This window comes from Bicyclus anynana, chromosome 1 (genome assembly GCF_947172395.1).
Source record: "Bicyclus anynana chromosome 1, ilBicAnyn1.1, whole genome shotgun sequence".
NCBI lineage: Eukaryota > Metazoa > Arthropoda > Insecta > Lepidoptera > Nymphalidae > Bicyclus > Bicyclus anynana.
In genome coordinates this window covers 8543642-8565827 of record NC_069083.1, presented here as the reverse complement: position 1 = coordinate 8565827, position 22186 = coordinate 8543642, and the positions used below count along the sequence as shown (strand labels likewise).

The 22186-nt window shown below is 36.1% G+C and overlaps 2 protein-coding genes across 3 annotated transcripts in view; one reads left to right on the top strand and one right to left on the bottom strand.

The window, feature by feature from the left end:
- The window catches only part of LOC112055991 (major facilitator superfamily domain-containing protein 12), a 69783-nt gene extending 55340 nt beyond the window's left edge, over positions 1-14443 (top strand). Inside the window, exons 1-10 of one of the 2 annotated variants that reach the window (XM_052881491.1) lie at positions 1454-1731; positions 2380-2549; positions 3938-4021; positions 4769-4991; positions 5628-5739; positions 6229-6434; positions 7750-7945; positions 8977-9088; positions 11477-11627; positions 14236-14443. In XM_052881491.1, the coding sequence (XP_052737451.1) occupies positions 1646-1731; positions 2380-2549; positions 3938-4021; positions 4769-4991; positions 5628-5739; positions 6229-6434; positions 7750-7945; positions 8977-9088; positions 11477-11627; positions 14236-14368 (1473 nt within the window). In that variant the 5' untranslated portion in view covers positions 1454-1645 and the 3' untranslated portion in view covers positions 14369-14443. Of the gene's footprint in view, positions 1-1453; positions 1732-2379; positions 2550-3937; positions 4022-4768; positions 4992-5627; positions 5740-6228; positions 6435-7749; positions 7946-8976; positions 9089-11476; positions 11628-14235 lie in introns of those variants that run through there. The other variant, XM_052881494.1, reaches the window with a different exon arrangement.
- Positions 14444-15828: 1385 nt separating this feature from the next.
- On the bottom strand, positions 15829-18584 carry LOC112055989 (CD2 antigen cytoplasmic tail-binding protein 2 homolog). The gene is made up of 3 exons (XM_024096306.2): positions 18223-18584; positions 16904-17222; positions 15829-16375 (listed from the first exon to the last, which is right to left on the bottom strand). Exons 1-3 carry the CDS (start codon positions 18412-18414, stop codon positions 15882-15884), a joined length of 1005 nt encoding a protein of 334 aa, XP_023952074.2. The 5' UTR covers positions 18415-18584; the 3' UTR covers positions 15829-15881.
- Between the last annotated feature and the right edge of the window lie 3602 nt (positions 18585-22186).

Genomic DNA, 22186 nt, shown 5'->3' with positions numbered 1-22186 from the left:
GCTATCTGTATTTGTGTCGAAAAGTTACGAAGTCCTCTAGATCTGTAAAAAAATTAAATACCTACTTATACTACCTATTACGTGGCTAGTTACCACCCTACCGGCAAAGACGTACCGCCAAGCGATTTAGTGTTCCGGTACGATGCCGTGTAGAAGCCGAAAGGGGTGTGGATTTTCATCTTCTTCCTAACAAGTTAGCCCGCTTCCATCTTAGACTGCATCATCACTTACCATCAGGTGAGAGTGTAGTCAAGGGCTAACTTGTAAAGAATAAAAAAAAAAATAAAAAAAAAAATTTAAAACCAAAATTCAAACGACTTTATGAAATACAACCCACTAGACTAAAAAATTAAAATAACATGATACTCGTACCTTGAAAAGTTAACAGGAAAGCAAACGAAATTAAAATTCAGTTTCCAACCGAAATTACTGAAGTTAATAGCAGTCTGAAAGGATAGTCGTAACTTTTTGTAAAACATTATTATCATATTACTCACTTTGTAGGAAAATTGCAACTAGGAGAGGGGGAGGACAGTTCCCTCTCAAGGGAGAACTTTGTATGATTTTTTTTTAATTTAGAAGGGTCTGGATCATGGTTTTCTACGTGGACGAAGTACTGGGTATCTCGATACTCGTGTAAAATAAATTGATAAATTCAAGGTTTGCGGTCTGACGGAGGTAGGCTATTGCACGCTCAAATGATCACCTTACTAATTTGAGTGAGTTTGCCCTAAATTAATAATCTATTAACTTCAAATAAAGTTAGAGTTTTTGCCACAATTAAAAAACAGTAATATTTTACGTACGATCAGATTTTTACAATTTTGTTCAAATTCGGGGTTCAATGGTTCATCTATTCTAAGCAAACCATCGCCGAACATATCGAAAATATGCCGGATAGAAAAGGACAACAAGATTTTGTAATGAATATTCAAAACATTACCAAAATTTTGATTGAATCAAATTTAACAAAATTTTGATGAAACTAAATTTAACTAAATTGAAACTAATTGAACTGGCAGATCAAGACAGTCCTTTTCTATTTTTAAGAGCTTTAATAAATATTAACTTGTTATTAACCATGTTAGTTAGTGTAGATTGAATCCTGGAAGCTAAAATATCAAAATAACTGCCTTATAATCAGTTGGACTAAAATTAACTTACTTGTCTGTAATCAGTGATTAAGCAATATTATTGGTACCATAGCATAGAGCTAATCTGGTTTTCGGAAAATAAACCCTTCGAGATTAGTGTCATTTGTCTCGACAAACTCTGTGAAGCTTCACGTTCGAGCTATAAGTGTCTGTTTTTAATTTTTTTAATATTTATTTATTGTAACTTACGTGGCCTATTATCTGTTTAAAGCTTCTAGAGATAACAGCAAGCTAAGCCACACTGCTGTGCTTATAAAATTTCCTCGGTTATGTTGTCAGGATTAAACTAACTGCTTGAACTCATATGTGCGTAGGAATCCTCTCAAGCCACACGTGTCGGCTTACCCGTGAACTGTGAAACCCAATACCACTGTCCCCAATAATAGTGAAGTGAAAATGTTAATAGACTTCAATTCGTGTATTATGATCGAATAATACCACACAGTGAATGATAGATTTATCGCGGAAGTAAAACGCTTATCACTAAAACTATGAATGCTAAGTACGGTGCGACTAATGCTGAAATTACAGAGACTAGTGTAAAGCAGGATGACACTGTTAAAGAAATTGATTTGAGGTAATGCTCCGTTTCCTTGGATTTTCTCCGTCAATCAACATTCCCGGTGCATATTGTAATTTATAGTCAATTTGTGACACGCGACTGATAAGTAGGCCACATCTTGTCATTTGCATTGTGCAGAATATTAGTTCTCCCTTCGCTTTAGTTTACACGGTCATCGTTTTATTTGGATCTGATTAATTAGACTACCATTAACAGTCTTCGTTTGTTAAACTTGTCTGTATTTAATACTTACTATCGATTTATTAATTAAATAATTAGGTAAAGCAAGTGTGAATTTTAGTTCAAGGTCTTTAACCCGATGCATAGATATTATAAGTGCAATCCTTATAGAGGTCTAGAATAATGAAACACTAATGAAATCTGTTGTAACGTTTCATCTTAAATTATATTATTTTTATATATAAGATATAAATACAAACATACATTTATATTTAAGCCACCAACTGATGGAATTTAATTATTTAAAAGCTCCGATAAAATCATCATCATCGTCATCATTGTAGTCATGTATACTTAATACGAATAAACGTAATACTTATACGAATATGGTTTATGCTACACTGCTGCAGTAAAAGAATATTCTATTATGTGTACCTATTATATTATGTGTCTTATAATATAGTTCTATGTGTTTGTTCCCAGTGTCCCGTGCAAAAGGCGAGGATGGTGGAGAGTAAGCCAGAACCTCCTGTACGGCTTGGGCCACGTGTACAACGACCTATGTGCTGCTATGTGGTTCTCTTATATGATGCTGTTCTTCCAAGCGGTACTCGAAATGAGGGCTGTCATAGCCGGCGCGATGCTATTGTTAGGTAAGTTATCGTATTACCTAAGCATGTCATTGACCAAAGGCTCAAATTTTATTCCAACGACTATCAATATGTTACTTATTATAAATTATGTACTACGTAAATGTTTGTTATCATTTAAAAAAGCAATGATAACCTTGTTAATTTTCATAAATTTGCATCAATTAAAAGCAATGTTGTTACGTTTCACATCGGATTCGTTGTACATCGGATAAATGCATCATTGGATAATGTTAAAAATATTGTAATAGTGGTAATTAAGTCCTGAGTCGATAATAACTTCGTAGCAGATTCGTAGCATACTTTGTTGAAATTTAGTTTTCTTTTCCTGGTAGTATTATTCTTATTATAATTAGTAAGTACTTGTGCTAGGAGCCCCGTCCCAGATAGGCCCTGATCTGAGGAACGTTTTTTTTTGCAGAGCAATTTAAAAATACTTTGTTTTCAAATTTTATTGGGCGTTAAAAGAACTCTCTTTTATAATTTCCTTTCCATTTTAACGATTTTCTCAAGCACTTACTTCTTGGCGTTCCTTATTATTTCTATGTTTGTTACCAATGGCATATGTTTTCTGTGCCAATGGAAGGGCCTACTCCGGTGAATCTGCTCAGAGCCTTTCTATACCTACTTAGTTACGCTACTGAAATCTATAGTTATAGTTAATAGGTATTAGTGCATATTTCAGTAGAAGTAAAACCATTATGTCTGACATTAAATAAACAGTCAAAAAATTATTATGATTGTTTTAAATTAGTAGTTACGTCTTAATAAAATCATCCTGTAATATGTCATAGCACTTGATAACGAGGAAGGAAGTTTTTATATTGGTAGCTAGTTATGTCACTTATTAGATAGATTAGGATGGAAAACTACTTAGGCACTTGAATACCATAGACCGCAGCAGCAAATTAATGGAACCGGAAATTGTAGTTAGGCCTCGTAAGGTTCAAAACTTTTAAATTGGTATCATAGGTGGTCTAAAACACGCGTAGGTCTATGTTGTTTCTTTTTAACAATACATAAGTATAGGTTTTTTTTTTAATTTTAATAAGAAATAGGAAATGGTTAATTGATATTTAAGGTACCTAACCATAACCATTTTAGTATTTTAATAATTTGAGATGCACCAATCCGAAAATATCCTTTTTTTCGTAAATTGCCGAACGTATTTTAGAATTTGAGCTATTGTGTGTGTTATTCATATTATTATAAAACACGTGCTCACGCCTCGCCAGCTCATGACTAAGGGCCCGACATGGCTTCAAAACTACTCCGACGTTGAGTCACGGAGTTTTAGCCGTGTTTCATAGTAATTGTAATTTGCCTAACGTAGTTGTATCTTATTATTTGGAAAGATTTTCCTTTATGTAATGTTTTTTATCCCATTGCAGGTCAAGTGGTCGATGCACTTGCCACTCCAGTTGTTGGCGTTTTAGCTGACAAATACAGCACTAAGAAGTTTTGGCATTTAATAGGTAGGTAGATTGTTTATACTCTTATAACTACTTGCCTCCCGGTTTGGCCTGTTTAGATACTGTGGGAATATTGGGATTTACCTAAATTATCGTGATGGAGCGACGAATATTAAACCATCACATTTATAATGTAAATTCTATGTAAATTAATTTACCTAATGTAAATTAATTAGATTACTTACATTACCATTAAAATATGTACCTACGTTGTCATTTGTTTTAAATTTTCTTTAGTAACTTATCATATGGTGGATTTCTAAAAAGTGACTGAAGTCTGAGATAGACTGCTGTTATCTAATTTAAAAATAACGATTTTCAAAATAGACCTAAAAAGAAAAATCAGTGGTCTCTCTCCTGTAACTTATTGCATCAGGAAGAAAATAAAGATTACATAAAAACATGCTAGCAAGTTAATATGCTAAGCAACCTATTATTTACAAAATAAAAACTTGATTTTTTCTCTCATTTGTTTGCTTATGTTTTTTTTTTTTTAATTTTGAACACTTTTTAATGACACTATTAAAATTAAAAAAAAAAGAATAACCCTCCCGCTGCGGGACAATTGGGTGCCCAAGCACTCGGTGCTCAGGGCAGGAAACCTCGTCACAATACGCGCCGTCTCAAGAATAACTGCCTTCTCTATCCGACCCTTGATCCAGCAGTTAAGCGAAAGCTTCATAAGGCGTTGGTCGAAGCTTTTTATAATAAGATACTTATTAAGTAACTAATACAATGCACAATTTTCAGGTTGCGCGGTTGTAACGTGTACATTTCCCCTGTTGTTCATACGATGCTGGGGTTGCAGGCCTGGCATCAACACCGAGTACTTGTCCTGGTGGATGCCCTTTTATTACGCTATTCTGGTCATCTTCTTCCAAATAGGTTGGGCTGTAGTGCAAATCTCCCACCTGGCGATTATACCATCCATTACAGACAATCTACAAATACGATCAGAGTTGACGTCTATAAGGTAGATAGATAACTAACTTTATTTTTTTTTTAATTTGTATAAGCAAGCGCTTAGCTGCAATCACGCCTGATAGTAAGCGATGATGCAGCCTATGGTGGAACGCGCTTGCCTAGAAGATGCCTATTCACTCTTGACTTGAAGATAGATACCCATATTGTAGGTGGTGGGGAAAACGGAAGCTGGAAGAGCATTCCACATCTTTGCAGAGCGAACAGTGGAAAGAGGAACTAAACCGCATAATACGCGTCCGATGAATACCAACGACGTAGCGGTGCAGATTTCTGCGATGCCTAGCTTCCTGAAAACTTTATTTTGAACGGATCAAGTAGTGGTTAAAGTTCAAATTGAATCTAACCACTATTTACTAATTCCAAAAAAAAATATTGCGCAGATTTTACTTCCTTACTGATTGAGTATAAGATGGAAGCGGCCTTTTGATTGAGTATAAGATGGAAGCGGGCTAACTTGTTAGGAGCCTTATATTCTGAAGGTACATAACCATAAGCATAAACCCTGGACCCTTACTCAATAATACGTAACATAAATTACCATTTGTAGTGGCGACACATACGAGTATGTAGTTTAGAAAATAAGGTAAATAGGGTAACTCCTGTTTACTCCTGTAATTTGTTCCAGATATATGGCTTCAGTAATATCGAGTCTCACTGTTTACTTCATAACGTGGGTAGTTTTGAGAGCGACCAATTACAGCACGTTTATTGGACCGTCGGATGATTACAAATTCCGGGTAATAACTATAATTCCGATATTTCTGCTCAAACCCTTCTAATCTACCCTAAACTAATTAAATTAATCTACGAGAATTGTCAAGAACTCATTTAAATGGATAATTCTAGTTTGTACCGTTGTTTTATGGTTTGTCTTTTTTGAAGGACTCATAGTTTTATTAGTTTAATAGTTCTATACTGTGTCAGATTATTAATATTGATATAAAAACTCTCGTGGAGTAGTTTATTTTTATTATGTAATAATCTTAAGTATTTGTCATCTTTTAGCTTGATCAATATTCCTTTTACCTCCAAAGGCGAAAATCGCCTAAGATTATATACGACAGAAATATAACGGTTGGGCATCGAATCCAAAACCTCTCGTAGGTCAGTCTAGCCCCATGAGTCCATGACTGAGGAGCTGATGAGGTTTCAAAGGTTTTATGTGCCTACGTACACTAAGTGATCTTTTAAATCGAATAATTCTGAAGTGTTATTTCTCTCCACAGGATGTATCACTAATAATATCTACCTTAGGAATAGCTTCCTGCATAATATTCCATATTTTCTTTAAACTTAAACCTCCTATAGAAGAGAAACCTAAAGAGAATGGGCATGCAGTGGAAACCGGTGAAAAGGATTCTACAATATTATCAGCGAAGTCTAAAATTATGCATTTTTTGCAAATGCCTTTGTTATATCAAACGAGTTTGTTGTGAGTACTTATTTTAAATTTAAATAAGCCATTTACTAATGAATTTTCAATGGTGTAAGTACCTACTCGTAATTATGCCGATTGGCGAGGAAGTTTGTCTTAATATATAACAGAAAAATAAAACTGATCGCGTCATAGTAGCTCCACTCATAGATTTTAAAAGACTCGTGTCTAGAACACAAAACTCAGGAAAAATAATAAAAAAATAATAACAATCAAATAATTAAAAAAAAACCCGACTTCCTAACCTGCTCGCACCTAGTCATCCGCCTCACGTATTTTGTATAGCGAATAAGAAATGACGTTTTTCTAACTGGGTACCATACAATTTTGAAATCCTCTTGATGAGCCCTTGAATTTGATACCCATATTGTAATATTCAAAGTTTTTTTTCACCTCGAGTCTATAGCGTGTTAGTTATAGTCTCACTGTCGTCGTGTTGGTATTTTTTTAACTTCACCTATGTAAGAGCTCTTGAGTTATTAAAACAAATCTAACGATATCTTTATTACGTAAATCTGTTCCGTGGTTTGGAAGATATGAGGTAATATATAAGGTAATAAATGAGAGCCGTGATAGCCCAGTGGATATGACCTCTGCCTCCGATTCCGGAGGGTGTGGTTTCGAATCCGGTCTGGGGCATGCACCTCCAACTTTAAAGTTGTGTGCATTTTAAGAAATTAAATATCACGTGTCTCTAACGGTGAAGGAAAACATCGTGAGGAAACCTGCATACCAGAGAATTTCTCAATTCTCTGCGTGTGTGGAGTCCGCCAATCCATATTGGGCCAGCGTGGTGGACTATTGGCCTAACCCCGCTCATTCTAAGAGGAGACCCGAGCTCAGCAGTGAGCCGTATATGGGTTGATAGCGAGGTAATAAAGAATATTACATAAGTACATACATACTTACAAGAAAAATATAAACTTTCTTGCAGTTGGGTAAAAATGTACAGTTAAGTTGCCTACCTAAAATATACTGTGATGCTATTTAAAATACTTACATTTTATTTAATTTTAAAATATTGTCTAAGGCAACGGGCAACCCTTCTCCAGAGAACCAGAGATTGCCCAAGCTACAGCTTAGATTTAGATGGGGGGCATGATTAAATATAAAAAAATGCGCTTTATATCTGTAACCCTGCTATTGCTATTTCCCAAAGCCACGTCCCAAACTCCAGTTGTCTATTGTACGAAAATGGGTTAAAAGACTTTCAACTTTTATAAAAGTGATAGAATTCTGGCCATCCAGGCACTCGTTCTGTAGATATAATAGGCTATATAAAAATGTTCTAACGATTTACATAATTTTTCAGGTACGTTTTCTCGAGGTTATACTGGGCGTTGAGTCTTGTTTACGTTCCGCTTTTCTTAGAAGAGCGATTGTCAGTAAACGCGAACGCTGCCGCCGAGGGCTCTGAGCTAGTTGCCAGCGTGCCGCTCGTACTTTACATTTCGTCACTATTTTTCTCCTTTCTTTTAAAAAGCAACATCAATAAAATCGGTCACCAGGTAAGCTCGAAGTACTATGATAGACGTACCTATTTTCGTCGTTTCTTTATAAAATATAACCACCATATGTTCCTACTAGTGTCGTAACTGTACCTTCTGGGGCCTGTGACAAATCGTTGCGGCCCCATAAAAAAAAATTTTCATTAGATTTTTTTTATGTTAGATTACTTCTGGATTCACGACCTCTCGGGTCGTATTGAGCCAGAGGCAAAGGCCTGTGCCATTTTGCCAGTACTGTCCGCGCGACGTCAGCTAGTAAGTTTAATATAACTACAAGTAAAATCACACAAATAAGATTTGTGTGTCTGACATCTCCGAGTTAGCTCGTCTTATCTCCATCGTAGAATTTAACTTAACTTCTCCCGAAAAACTTGCATAAAACCCGCGTCAATAGCTAGACGTATATCGCTCCTGTTTAGGAGGTACTCACACAAAGTAAACTTTTTAATCTAAATATATAAATGAGAAAGGTCATTCATCAAGAAAACTCGGAAATCGCTTGACGTGCAAAAATGAAATTTACCAGGGACGTAGGTTAATAGAGGTCCGGTAGAAAAAGATTTTGCCATAGGGTCGGATTAAGGAGGTCTAAGTGCGGATGAAGTCGCGGGCGCACTCTAGTTAATAATAATTTACGGCCTCCGTGGCGCAGTGGTATGCGCGGTGGACTTAGACAACGGAGGTCCTGGGTTAGATCCCTGGCTGGGTCGATTGAGGTTTTCATGATTTGATCCAGGTCTGGCTGGTGGATGACTTCGGTCGTGGCTAGTTACCACCCTACCGGCAAAGACACACCGCCAAGCGATTTAGCATTCTGGTGCGATTTCGTGTAGAGACCGAAAGGGGTGTGAATTTTCATCCTCCCCCTAACAAGTTAGCCCGCTTCTATCTAAGACTGCATCATCACGTACAATCAGGTGAGGTTGTACCGTTGTAGTCAACTTGTAAAAAATAATACTTTATTAAAGTAACCAATGAATTAATAAAAACATGAGTTTTTAATAATAATTATTACAATATTTCCGTTTTAGGTGGCGTACCTGATTGGCAGTTTTCTCAGTTTAGTGAGCTGTATGTGGATCGCATTAGCAATAAGCCCAGACGCGCATGTTGTACAGATTTATTTGGTGGCCACTTTAATAGGTAACATCTGATATTTACATTCCTACAACTACAGATTGGCAAATTCGTTCGTAACACTCCCGATGGTCCGCGAAGTCCTTCCTTCTGACCCGCGCGCACGACTTCATACCCGCGCAGTCCTTCCCCTCCCGTCGCTCACATATCATGGGAGTGTCATCAACGAACTTGCCAAGCTATAGGTATACTCGATGTGCACTGTCAAAAAAATTAGAAATGAAGGTACAATTACATAACATAATTGTCTTAAATTTGTTTTTTTTTTTAATATAGGTACTTAAAATGTTATTCAAAATATATTTACGTATATCTAATATTTTTAACCGACTTCCAAAAAGGAGGAGGTTCTACGTTCGGCTGTATGTATGTTTTTTTTTTTTTTTTTTTTTTTTTATGTATGTCCAGCGATAATTCCGTCAATTATGGACCGATTTTGAAAAGTCTTTTTTTGTTTTGAAGGGTTTACTTCCAGGGTGGTCCCATTTTTTTCATGTCAGGATCTGATGATGGCATCCTGGAGAAATTGAGGGGAACTTTCAAAAGTTGTAGAGACGGCTAGTGCGTTTGTTAGTGTTTCCATAAGGTATTTTAAACCACTACAATTTTATGAAGGTTTGGAGTTGGTCTGATGATGGAGCCGAAACACAGACGATGGAACTCGTCAACGATTTACAGCAGTCACCTTTTGTTTGGGCTTGATTAATTTGTATTGATGAGTACTTTCCACCTATATGGGTTGTGACTGTATTAAGGGTCTGGTGATGAAGACGAGGGACAGAGAAGAGAACTCCTCGACGGTTCACAGTAGCTACCTCGTGTTTGGACTTGATAAATTTGTATTGATGAGAACTTTCCACCTAGATGGACTGTGACTGTATTAAGGGTCTGGTGATGAAGACGAGGGACAGTGAAGAGAACTTCTCGACGGTTTACAGTAGCTACCTTGTGTTTGGACTTGATAAATTTGTGTTGATGAGAACTTTCCACCTAGATGGATTGTGACTGTATTAAGGGTCTGATGATGAAGACGAGGGGCAGTGAAGAGAACTCCTCGACGGTTCACAGTAGCTACCTTGTGTTTGGACTTGATAAATTTGTGTTGATGAGAACTTTCCACCTAGATGGATTGTGACTGTATTAAGGGTCTGATGATGAAGACGAGGGACAGTGAAGAGAACTCCTCGACGGTTCACAGTAGCTACCTTGTGTTTGGACTTGATAAATTTGTGTTGATGAGAACTTTCCACCTAGATGGATTGTGACTGTATTAAGGGTCTGATGATGAAGACGAGGGATAGTGAAGAGAACTCCTCGACGGCTTCCAGTAGCTACCTTGTGTTTGGACTTGATAATTTTGTATTGATAAGAACTTTCCACTTAGGTAGGTTGTGACTGTACACACGCAGTAGGTATGCTAACACTAAAAATAAAAAAATAAAAATTTTAATAAAAAAAATTCAACCGACTTCCACGTCAAAAAATAACTTTAACTAAAAAGCAAAAAAATAACATCCTACCTATGTGCTACCTTCTGATCAGTTTGAAGGCGGTGCCAAGCCAGTGTCGTGTTTTAATTAAAGCTGTTTCTGAAAGAACCACAGAAATTTTGTAGTTAAAACGTGTTTAATTAAAACACCACTGGCTTGGCACCGCCTTCAAACTGATCAGAAGGTAGCACATAGGTAGGATGTTATTTTTTGCTTTTTAGTTAAAGTTATTTTTTGACGTGGAAGTCGGTTGAATTTTTTTTATTAAAATTTTTTATAAATTCAATATAGGCGTTTGACCGTGGTCTCACCTGGTGGTATAGATATTATGGTCTAAGATGCGACAAGCTTGCCTAGAGGATGCCTATTCAATGTTGTTGCAAAAACCCAAGTGATAAGAATCAAAAAATTAAAATGGGAAGAGTAATTCCAAACTTATCTATGAGAAAAGAAGACGCAAAGCGTTTTACGAATCCTAACATCTAGGTACATCCTACAACATTGGGATAATAACTCATCCGGTGATTCTATAATTTATTTATATGTTCTTTTTTTATAATTCTCAACAATGTTAATACAAAATTTATAAAAAAAATCAACCCCCCCGCTGTGGGACATTTGAGTACCCAAGAAACTGGCGGTCAGGGCTCCAGAGTGAGGAACCTCCTCACAATACGCGCCGTTTCAAGAATCACTGCCTTGTGTATCCAACCCTTGATCCAGCAGATAAGCTAAAGCTTCTTAAGGTGTTAGTGTTTTCGCTTTAGGACCATTTACTGAATTATTATTATCATCTTAAGTATTATTATTATTCGCCGATGTTTCGACAAGTGTGTGATGTGATGTGAATCAATGCCAATGGGTTCCTGGTTTGGCGATTCATGATTACTTTCATACTTTTCAGGAGCTGGCAGTTCGATCACTCTAGTTTCAAGTCTATGCGTCACTGCAGATTTGATAGGACCACATTCGCACCAGGGCGCTTTGATATACTCCATAGTGACGTTTGCTGACAAGTTAGTGACTGGAATAGCTGTGGTGGCCATAGAAAACTAGTAAGTTTCTCAGTATACCATAAAGTAACTTTAGAGCATAGATACTAGCGGAGGTCGTCGCGGTTACATCCGCGTAGCCTGTGGAACGACGGGGATAAAATATAGCCTATGTTACTCGCTAATAATGTAGCTTTCCAGTGTTGAACGAATTTCAATAAAATTGCCTCCAATTTGGGTTTGCATAAACTTAACAAACAAAGCTATTGAATTCCCAAACCCAGGCTGAGAATTTCTTAAAAGAAAGAAAAACTCAATATTGCAAAGCCAAAACCCAGACTCGAACCCGTGATCCGAAGTCACGTAGCTTAAACACAGGACAAACGAGGCGAGGAGGTTAAAAGTTAAAACACCTCATTTAAAAATACAGAAATAATTGAAATTAAATAAGTTGTTAAATAAAATGTCGGTAGGTACAATTGTTACTGTACACGCTATTATAAAATAAAACAAAAAAAAATACATAACATGAGTCAACTCACGTTATGTATTAAAATACATAAGTAAAGAATACTATTCTTATAGAAATACAAAGACAACTGTGTACATTGAGATTCGTCTCTTTGTAAGCCACTCTATACAAGAGAACCGTTTAATTTTTCTTAAAATATCTACCTACCTACCTATTCATATTATTGTATAATTTGAAATGGAGCTAAATACGAATTTGTCACGCATATTACACGCATATAAGAAGACAAAATATGTTTAATAAGTTTGTCGATTGTGAATATGGATAGCATAGGATACCATTTACCTCATCATCATTATCAACCCATATGGGCGCACTGCTGAGCTCGAGTCAGAATGAGAGGAGTTAAGCCAATAGTCCACCACGCTGGCCTAATGCGGATTGGCAAACTTCACACACGCAGAGAATTAAGAAAATTCTCTATAGTATGCAGGTTCCCTCAGGATGTTTTTCCTTCGCCGTTTGAGACACGTGATATTTCATTTCATAAAAAACATAACTGCAAAGTTGGAGAGCCGTGATAGCCGAGTGGATGTAACCTCTGCCTCCGATTCCGGAAGGTGTGGGTTCGAATCCGGTCCGGGGCATGCACTCGTATAATAATGAAATTTTAAATACTTACAGCAAAAACTCACGTTATTATTGCCGAAGTAAACTCGACTAGATTAAGGCTAACATGCGACCAACGAGATAATCTCGTCAAGAGAAATAGCAACCAATGGCGGTGCAACTGAAAATACCGCTATCTCTTTCATTGCGCTGAAACGAAAAAGATAAGCCTGAGACTACGCCGCCGCCATTGGACGACTTCTTAACTGTTTCTGTTCACTTGGTCGCATGTTAGCACCAATTTGATGCAAACTTTATGCAGTCTCGGAAATTAAGCGCGCGCGGGTGCTAAGTTACCGTTGATACCTAAAAATCGTATTAGGTACGCTGCCTAAAGCATGATGTTCCGAAACGTCATAAAGTTTGCATCGTATATGCCACACACATCGTGGCCTGCCATACGTTGCACAATTATGGAGTGAGAAGTAGGCAGAGTCGTCGTTTCACCAGGTCAGACTGGTGGGAGGCTTCGGCCGTGGCTAGTTACCTCCCTACCGGCAAAGACGTACCGCCAAGCGATTTAGCGTTCCAGTACGATGCCGTGTAGAAACTGTAAAAGGGTGTGGATTTTCATCCTCCTCCTAACAATTTAGCCCGCTTCCATCTTAGAATGCACCATCACTTACATTCAGGTGAGATTATAGTCAAAGGCTAACTTGTAAAGACTAAAAAAAAACGATGTTACAAGTTTATACTATCAACTCAACTAGAGTCCTTTTCATGAAAGAAGTGCCGAGGCTAAAACCTGAACTAAAATTGACAGTGCCTTACACAAATGGCAATAAGACCGCCATTATCAAATGACAATGAATGCCAAACAAGACTTGCGGACGCCCGCGACTTAGTCCGCGTAAAAGTCGATGTAAACTATCAACTACCCCTACCCTACCCAACAGGCGACGGAAGCTTAAAAAATGGAGTAACTTCTCCCGTTTTCCCAACATTTCCTTTCACTGCTCTGCTCCTATAAACCATAGTGTGATGAAAAGTATACTATAACCTGCCCAGGAGTAGCGTACTCTTAATTTATATACAGTTTTTTAAATTGTAATAGTAAAGCAATTTTGTAAAAGGAACAGGGTATCTACGATCATTACTTTCGGAGCTATAGGGATTTAAAGGGTCAGATTTGCGGCGCCGCCGCGGATCCCTGAAAAATAAATAGATTTTGAAATTTTATAATCTTATTTATTTTGTAAATATCCAGACAATCTTTGCTTTTTATATATACATTAGTTAACATTGACCCTATTTACCCGAATGTATCATAAAAATCCATATATTCAAACCTAGTCATCATCCCCATTGTACCAAGTTTCGTTAAAATCCGTCGAGTAGTTTTTGTTTCTATAACGAACATACAGACAGACAGACAGACATTTTTTTTGCATTTTTGGCGTTAGTTATCCATCACTAGTTATTTTGGAAATATACTTCATGTACAGAATTGTCTCTCGCGTCTGGGGGACTTCTTTCATGATAAGGACTATAGGTACTTTGCGCTTTGTTAATATTCAATTTTGTTTGCAGCAAATGCGACGATGTGCTGGATTGCCCGCAGTACTACCGAGGCGTTCTGACGTATGCTTGCGGAGGCAGCGCAGTGCTCGGCATACTCTCATTATCTATCACCACTATAACTTCAAAACGTTGTAAACCTTAAATTATAATATTTTTTTATACTAATGTTACGTAATTGTAGTACAATAAATAAATTATATTAATTACTGGCGGTCAAGCTTCGCTTTGACTTATGTGTGCTTCTTCCCTACCCCTACCCTTCCCTACTCCCACCCTACCCTACGTAAAAAATATCGTCATACTTCAAAGAATATTCAAAAAAGAATTAGCCAAATCAGTCCAGCCGTTCTCGAGATTTGCGCTTTGCAACACCTTTCCTTGTTCCTTCAATTATTGCATATATCATTAATCATTATTAGCATATTTTAACCGCCCACTATAAGAACCGGCCTCCCTTATTATAGGAGAGTGGACAAGGTGATTAGACCCACCACGCTGCTCCAATGTGGGTCGGTGGGCTCAGTCTACAGCTTGGAAACTTCGTTAGTAACATCGCCGATGGTCTGCGCGCGATGCCCCCCCACCCCCGCGCGCACAACTTCATACCCGCACAGTCCTTCCCTCTGCCTGCGTGCACGATTTCACACCCGCACAGTCCTTCATCAACGAACTTGCCAAGCTATAAGGGTGTTAATGTTAGAATCTTTACCGGTCACTATCAGATGTTAACGTTATTGTCCGGGACTGAACGCTTTACGTGCTTCCGGGGATGTAACACCACCAAAACCAATCCAGGCTGAGAATTTTTACTAAAAATTTCTAGGAATAAATAATTTCGCAGATATACTAGACTATAATGAACCAGGGTGATAACGTAAACAATGTTACCACCATAAGTTGTACGAATTGACTGAGTAAAATGATTGACGTTGATGACGTCCAATCCAAAGTCCCTGTACAAAACAATTCTGTGATAAAGGATTAATGGCCCTCAGAGGCCAGGGCACGAAATGTCGAAACATTATGGAATCGCTTAAGAGGTTGTGGTAAGTAGACAACTAGATGAACAGAACAAGGCAAGGTTAGTTACATACACATAATATAGTACGCACCAAACTTCGAGTAGGTACATTCTGAACATGAGGCATCATCATCATCAACCCATCCGCTCGCTGCTGAGCACGAGTCTCCTCTCTGAATGAGAGGGGTCAGGCCAATAGTCCACCACGCTTGCCAAATGCAGATTGGCAGACTTCACACACAGAGAAAATTCTCAGGTATCCAGGTTTCCTCACAATGTTTTTTCCTTCACCATTTAAGACACATGATATTTAAAAAAAAATCACACTACTGAAAGTCGGAGGTGCATGCCCCTGACTGGACTTGAACCCACACCCTCCAAAAGCTACCATGGCTCTTGGGTATTTTGAACATAATCTGTCTGCTACAAATTATGTAGTAATCCTAAAATTTATGTTCATAGGATACTGGATAGGCTAAGTATTAAAATTGCTTAATGAACTGGTGGCAGACTTGCTTAGAATTAATTACTTGAAATTAAGAAATGAAATTTTTTGAGTTGATAAAAGCACACACTTAAAATATGTTTAATGTTATGTATTTTGTATAAATTTGTATTTCATATTAGTAGATAACTACATATAAAGTTCAAAATCAATTCTGTTAGAGCTATAGAACTGTGTGTCTTCCCCACACTTTCTAACCCACACACCAGTTTTGAAGTATCCCTCTGTGACCCACTTTTGCATTTGTTCTGTAGTATGAGGTCCTGAAACTTCAGCATTATTGTCTTGAGTCCATTTGAACTCCCATTTCAATTCTTGGGATTCCTCTTTTACAGGACTTTCTTTGGTTTCAACATGATCCTTTTTATCAATATTACTTTTCTCCTTCTCATCAAAATCATCAGAATACATATCCAATTGAGCATCATCTTTCTTCGATTTCTCTTTAGCAAGGATACTACTTATTTTTTCATAAGTCTCCTGATAGATATCCATATTACCCTCTTTAGTTAGAATTTGATTTGCCAGTTCAGTAATTCTTGTAACAGTTTTGCCACTTTCATCAATGATGCCAGCTTTTTTTCGCTTCCAGCGTTCTGCACTTGAGATTTTTGAATTTGCACCTGAACACAGAAAACAATAACATGTTTAATTTTTAGTTTAATATATTTTTTTGTTTGATAACACTAAAACAAGCAGTAATTGCAAAATAAATCTTATAAGAGATTATATAACGATTTATTTATTTTGCTAAACTAATATTTATTATTTATTTATTAAAATTTATTTATTTTGCTAATCATGATGAACTTCTGCAAAGTAACGCCTGCTTCTATCCAATATTTATAAGAGATGGCTTCAGATCACAAGGTTCTAGGTTTGAGTCTGAGTTGATCCTACTAGAGCAGCTTTAGATAACAGTTCTAATAAATAACTTGCTACATAGCCATTTTTAGTTAGTTTATTTGTTAGGTCATAATATTTATTCTCTTTTATATTGTCCTTGGGAATGTTATTCTCCCACAGCACAGTAAGCTCTGCTAAGCAGTAAGCAAGTACTATAAGCTTAGTATTAACTCTATCATTAATTAGGGACAGTCAATCCCGAACATTCAAATAGTAATAGATATTTTGTTAAAAAAAAATCTTACCGAGACGTTGTAAGGTTTTTGCAATGGTCTCCTTAGGTTTCATAAACTGTATGATTTCCTTGTAATTCTGTATGATATCATACTTTTCATAACTCTCTTCTTCACCGCTGTCTGAATCATCAAAAATGCCCTTTGATGTTGATTCTTCATTTTTGAAAATCTTATATTTATCTTCAGGTCTACCTTTGACTTTCACCCAATCTATATTGTCAAGCCAACCATCTTTAATCTCTTTCTCTTTTTTCCAGTGATAATGTCCTTCAGTATCAAAATGCCCTTCTTCCAACTCTTCTTTCATATTGAATGGTGTTATAGTAATCTGAAAATATGAAAAGTATTAAATAAGTTTGCAGATTACTACAATCAAGATTAAGGTTAGGTGCTGTTTCCTAGATAATGCCTATTCACTTGTTTTAAACATACACATTTCATATGTGAAAGAGAATAGACACCACGTGGTGCTAACATGCAACCACCAAGATAATCTCTCGAAAAGAAATAAACAAAATTCAACCTATGGTGGTGCAACAGGAAATAACGCTATCTTTTTCATTGTATTAGTACAAAAGAGACAGGACTGGAACATCTCTGCCGCCTTTAGACAACATTTTGTCTATTTTCTCTTCAATATATAATGATTTATTTATTTTGCTTTCCTCTGTAAAAAGCTGACAAACCCATGTTGACTCTACAACGTGCAATGGTCAACATCTAAGGATGCTCCGGTTTCGGGGTGAAACATACGTGGAGAGTATTTTGTCAGACCTGGGTGACGTTGTTGCATGGGTTTGTTCATTGACTTTTTGCAGAGGATAGCAAAATAAATAAATCATTATATATTCATGATGAACTTCTGCAAAGTAACGCCTGCTTCTATCCAATATTTTCTCTTTGCTTGTTTACATATTAGCAGCACATAAGGGCACTTTTTGTTTCTTAAAAATCAAAATTCATTTATTTCAATTAGTTAGGTACTTAGATATTCCATTTAGAAATGTAAAAGCAACATATTTCATGCAAGTTACTGGCTGGCTACATAATTGTCTCACAATTTTCAGTCTCAATGCTCTGCAAGAGTTACTAAGCACACTCTGAAGGGTATGTCAGATAAAAATTTATAAACAGGCAATGTTAAAGAGCAGGTTTTGGTGCTATGCATTTGCATTTGCATGTCATATTTTTAAGGCATCTGATGAAATGCTGATTGAGATTTGTATGCATCAGAACTGGTATAAACATACTCTTCTTAATGTGACGCAGTAAGTAATGTATAGTGTCTACCTAGTCTACAATAAAACCGTTTATGTGACTACACTTACTTCACCTTCCATTCCTCCAGCACCATCTTCTTCTCCCTCTATATCGTCAACATTGAGGACATTCTGCTGTTCCTCCTCTGCAGCGCTATCCTCTTCGTCAGAGTCCAAGGAATGTTTCTTTCCCTCCTTTTTCTCAGACCTTTTACTCTGTTCCGGTTCTTCAAAAACAACCGATGCCGGCCTCTTGGACATGATGAGTAAGAATAATCAAGTACTAAGGTGCGCTTCACGGGTTTCTATTTTTATATAGATATTTCATTAGATTAGAGACATTAATGGTATTGTTATTCTTGTGATTGTGAAATATTCACAATTATAAAGTCAATTACAGTTACAGTCACACACACCACATTCACCACAGAACACTAATCCTATCATGCCATGGGAACTTAGAAAAACGTGAAATCTTTATGAAGCAGCGCCATCTACATCCTAGATTTAAGATTCCAGGATAGTAAATACAATTACATAGATGTGTACGTACTAGAATGTTTTTAGAGATTAAACCCGTGTAAGTACGGAAAAAAAACCGAAAAAAAAGAATTATTTATCCTTTTAATTTTGAAGCGTAATAGAAAGAATGTGTTTGTATTTCTAAAGCAAAGGGATTATTAAAGAAAAACAGTAAGTGTACATTAATTTCAACGATTTTCCACATAGTCATTTGCCTAGTGGTGCATAACAAAGATACAATATAATAATCCTGAGTTCGAGCCCGGGGTAACAAAGGAAAACTTTTTGTCTTTTTTTTTTGTTTTTCTCAATTGGTTTCTTCAACTATTATAAAATCAAAAATGTCTCTCTTTTAAAAAAAATATGCATTATTATTTTTATACTTTTTACTATACTAAAAATACCGTATCTAGTCACTAGATGGCGCTATCACATTCGTTCCGAAAAAAGTTCGAGTAGCCTATCTATTTCCAATAATACACTGTAATCTTTGAATCCTATCACACACAGCACAGCACAATGCAGCACAATTCACAAACGTCAATGACATGACATGACAAATGAGTTTGACTTATGAGAATGATGATGTCAAATTGACATTGTCAAATAAAAATGAAGTGAACAAAGAAGGTCTTTGGAAGTGAAGCACTGGTAGCAGTGTTGCCAGTAGATATATTAAAAAAGTAACCTTTTTGTGTAAAAAATAACCTTTCATATTTTTTACTGGAAAGATAATAAAAGTTAAAGATAGATTATGATGTTAGTTGTATTAGCATAGAGAAACATCGATGACTTTTTAAGTACTTTCCCGCATTTCTTGATTTATTCATTTTGATACAGTGCTACTTAAAAGAGAATTTAATAAAAATTTTAGTCCAGTTTTAATAGGTTTTATCTGGGGAATAATTCCTACTAAACTGAATTTTTGTATGTACCTGTAGTACGGTGCTATGCCAATTACGGTTACAAACGTCAAAAGGTCACAAAATCAGTTTTACGCAAATATTTCGCGACCTAAGTATTCCTAATCTGAAAACGATTAATTTTACAGGAAAACTGCAAGATACATTTTTGTAGACAATTTTATGTGGTACAATTTTTATAATTTTCTCTATTGACCTCCTAGGTCCGTTTTACGTATAAGAAAGTTGTTTCTAAAAATCCGAAAAAAACACCTAAAAGTAACCTTTTTATTAGTGTAACCTAAAAGTAACCATCACTTAGAACCATAAAAAATCACCTAAAAGGTTACAAAAGTAACCTTCTGGCAACACTGACTGGTAGGGATGATTGATATTCATCGATGTTGAATAAACATCGATGTTTAACTTGATGTTTAACGACTTCGATATCATCGAGACATCGATGTTACCTGAATAGAATAGCAAAACGTCAATTATTCTTTTGGGCGCTGTCTAGCATGCAAAAGGTGTACTAGCGTCAACTAAATATTGCATATTCATTAGTAGATGACTATCAAGTTTTTTTTACAAAGTGTCCCTAAAAATACTAGGAATGTTAACTTTTTCTTATTATTTTTCTGATTTCTAGGAGTCTCAGTAAGAGTGCATATCGATGTTTTTCTAATATCGAGCATCCCTAAACAATGGTGACTTTTTTATTTTCACTGGCTTGGCTTGGTTATGGCTCTGACCTCTAGCTATTTTGAGCAGCGTAGTCAATACCTATTTTCTTTTTAGAAAGTAGTTTATTATTTTTATAATGTCAAAGTCTTAGATACATAGGTCAAAGTTTATAATTGACACGTTTTTTAAATGGTCATGACCAGAAGGCTGGCCTGTAATTAGGCCAGAGAATTAGTATTGCCATTTGCCATTCAACGTGGCAATACTGCGATTCGGACGAATAGGCTACTTGCCTGCAGTGGTAAAACAAGAAGTTTTTTTGCTTAAAGGCTGTTTAGATTCTTTAGTGTTTAGCGTTTGCGGCGACGTGCTCTAATACGCTGTTATCCTCAGAGATGTGATTTATTTGAAACACTTCTATTTAAAATGCAAATACAAAATGCAAAATACCTATTTTGTATTTTGCATTTAAATGCTTTTTAGTAAAAAGCATTTTGTATTTTATTTGAAATACCTTTCGAGATGTATTTTGTATTTTTAATATTCATTTCAAATTGCAAAATACTTTGTGATTAAGTTTAGCCAATATTAACAGTCAAAGAAACGAAATGAACGAATGACGCTTGTATTGCCGAATTTGACCAATAGAAGCGCCTGCTAGCCATGTGCGTTCTTTTTAGCTATGTCCGTCTGTCTGTCCGTCCGTCCGTCCGTTCGTCCGCGGCTTAGCGCAGTGACTATAATTACTAGAAATCTGTAAATTAGCATGAGTGTGTACCTATATTGAAATGTAAACAAAGTCATATAATAAAATCTTGAATAATAATTTTTTAGGTTAAATTATTCATTAAAAATTAATTATGAGTTAATTAAAAAGGTAAAGCTGTAAATAAAATAAGATATCTCAGAGTCTGTTAAAACTAGAAAGCTGAAATTTGGTTATATTAATTACGATTATAAAGTAGTAAAAAGAAAATTCGAAAAAAAGTTGTTTTTGGGGTTCTTTCCTACATGCAAAGTAAGAATGAATTTTTTATCTTCTATCACATGGTGTGGGACACCGTTATCGGTATTTTTGTGCATTGTGTATTAAACTGCTCATTTAATCTACGGAACTCTACTCTGCGCGTGGCCCGACACGCGCTTGGCCTTTAGTCTTGACGAGTGACAATGTCACACGAAAACGACGAACATTATGACGAACGTTTTTGTTCGGGTCGGCTTTGTGTCTCTATTTCTCATGATAAATACAAATTATCTGTGATTAGGTCAAAAGGTATTTTATTTTGAAAAAGTATTTTGAAAATACCTATTTTGCATTTAGCATTTAAAATACCAAACGCAAACCTATTTGGTATTTTGCATTTGAAATAGTAAATCTCAAAAGTATTTTGCATTTTGTATTTAAATGCTTTTTTAAAACCATTTTGTACATCTCTGGTTATCCTTTACTGGGTACCACTTGGTTTCTAACGATCTCATTCACAACTGCAGTCATTTCCGTTCCACTTGCTTGGGAATATTGTAATCATAAACTCAAGTAGTGTGTATGATGCGTTTTAAGTGTCGATGTAATAATACAAAATTGCCTGTTTTTAAAAACATTTTTCTTTTTAAGTTATTCTTAGTAAAAAATAAAGATAAAATGCGAAACACTATTAAACATTAATTAAGATTGTACGCTTTCAAATACTTTTTGATTTACAATTAAAATAATTTCAATAGACACGTAACTTTTTACCTCTCTAGCGAAACAATAAAAGATTTAAGAGAATATTTAAAATTAGCGGACGCCCGCGACTTCGTCCGCGTGAAAGTCGATGTAAACTTTCAACTACCCCTACCCTAACCTACCTTACCCTTACCCTACCCCTACCCTACCCTACCAAACATACAGAAAGACAGACAGACAGACAAAAATTTTA

Coding starts and splice junctions, on each gene's coding strand:
- LOC112055989 (XM_024096306.2), bottom strand. CDS start 18,414: ATGTCCAAGAGGCCGGCATCGGTTGTTTTTGAAGAACCGGAACAGAGT. Junction 17,223..18,222: donor CTGGAGGAATGGAAGGTGAA/GTAAGTGTAGTC, acceptor TCATATTTTCAG/ATTACTATAACACCATTCAA. Junction 16,376..16,903: donor AAAAACCTTACAACGTCTCG/GTAAGATTTTTT, acceptor TTCTGTGTTCAG/GTGCAAATTCAAAAATCTCA.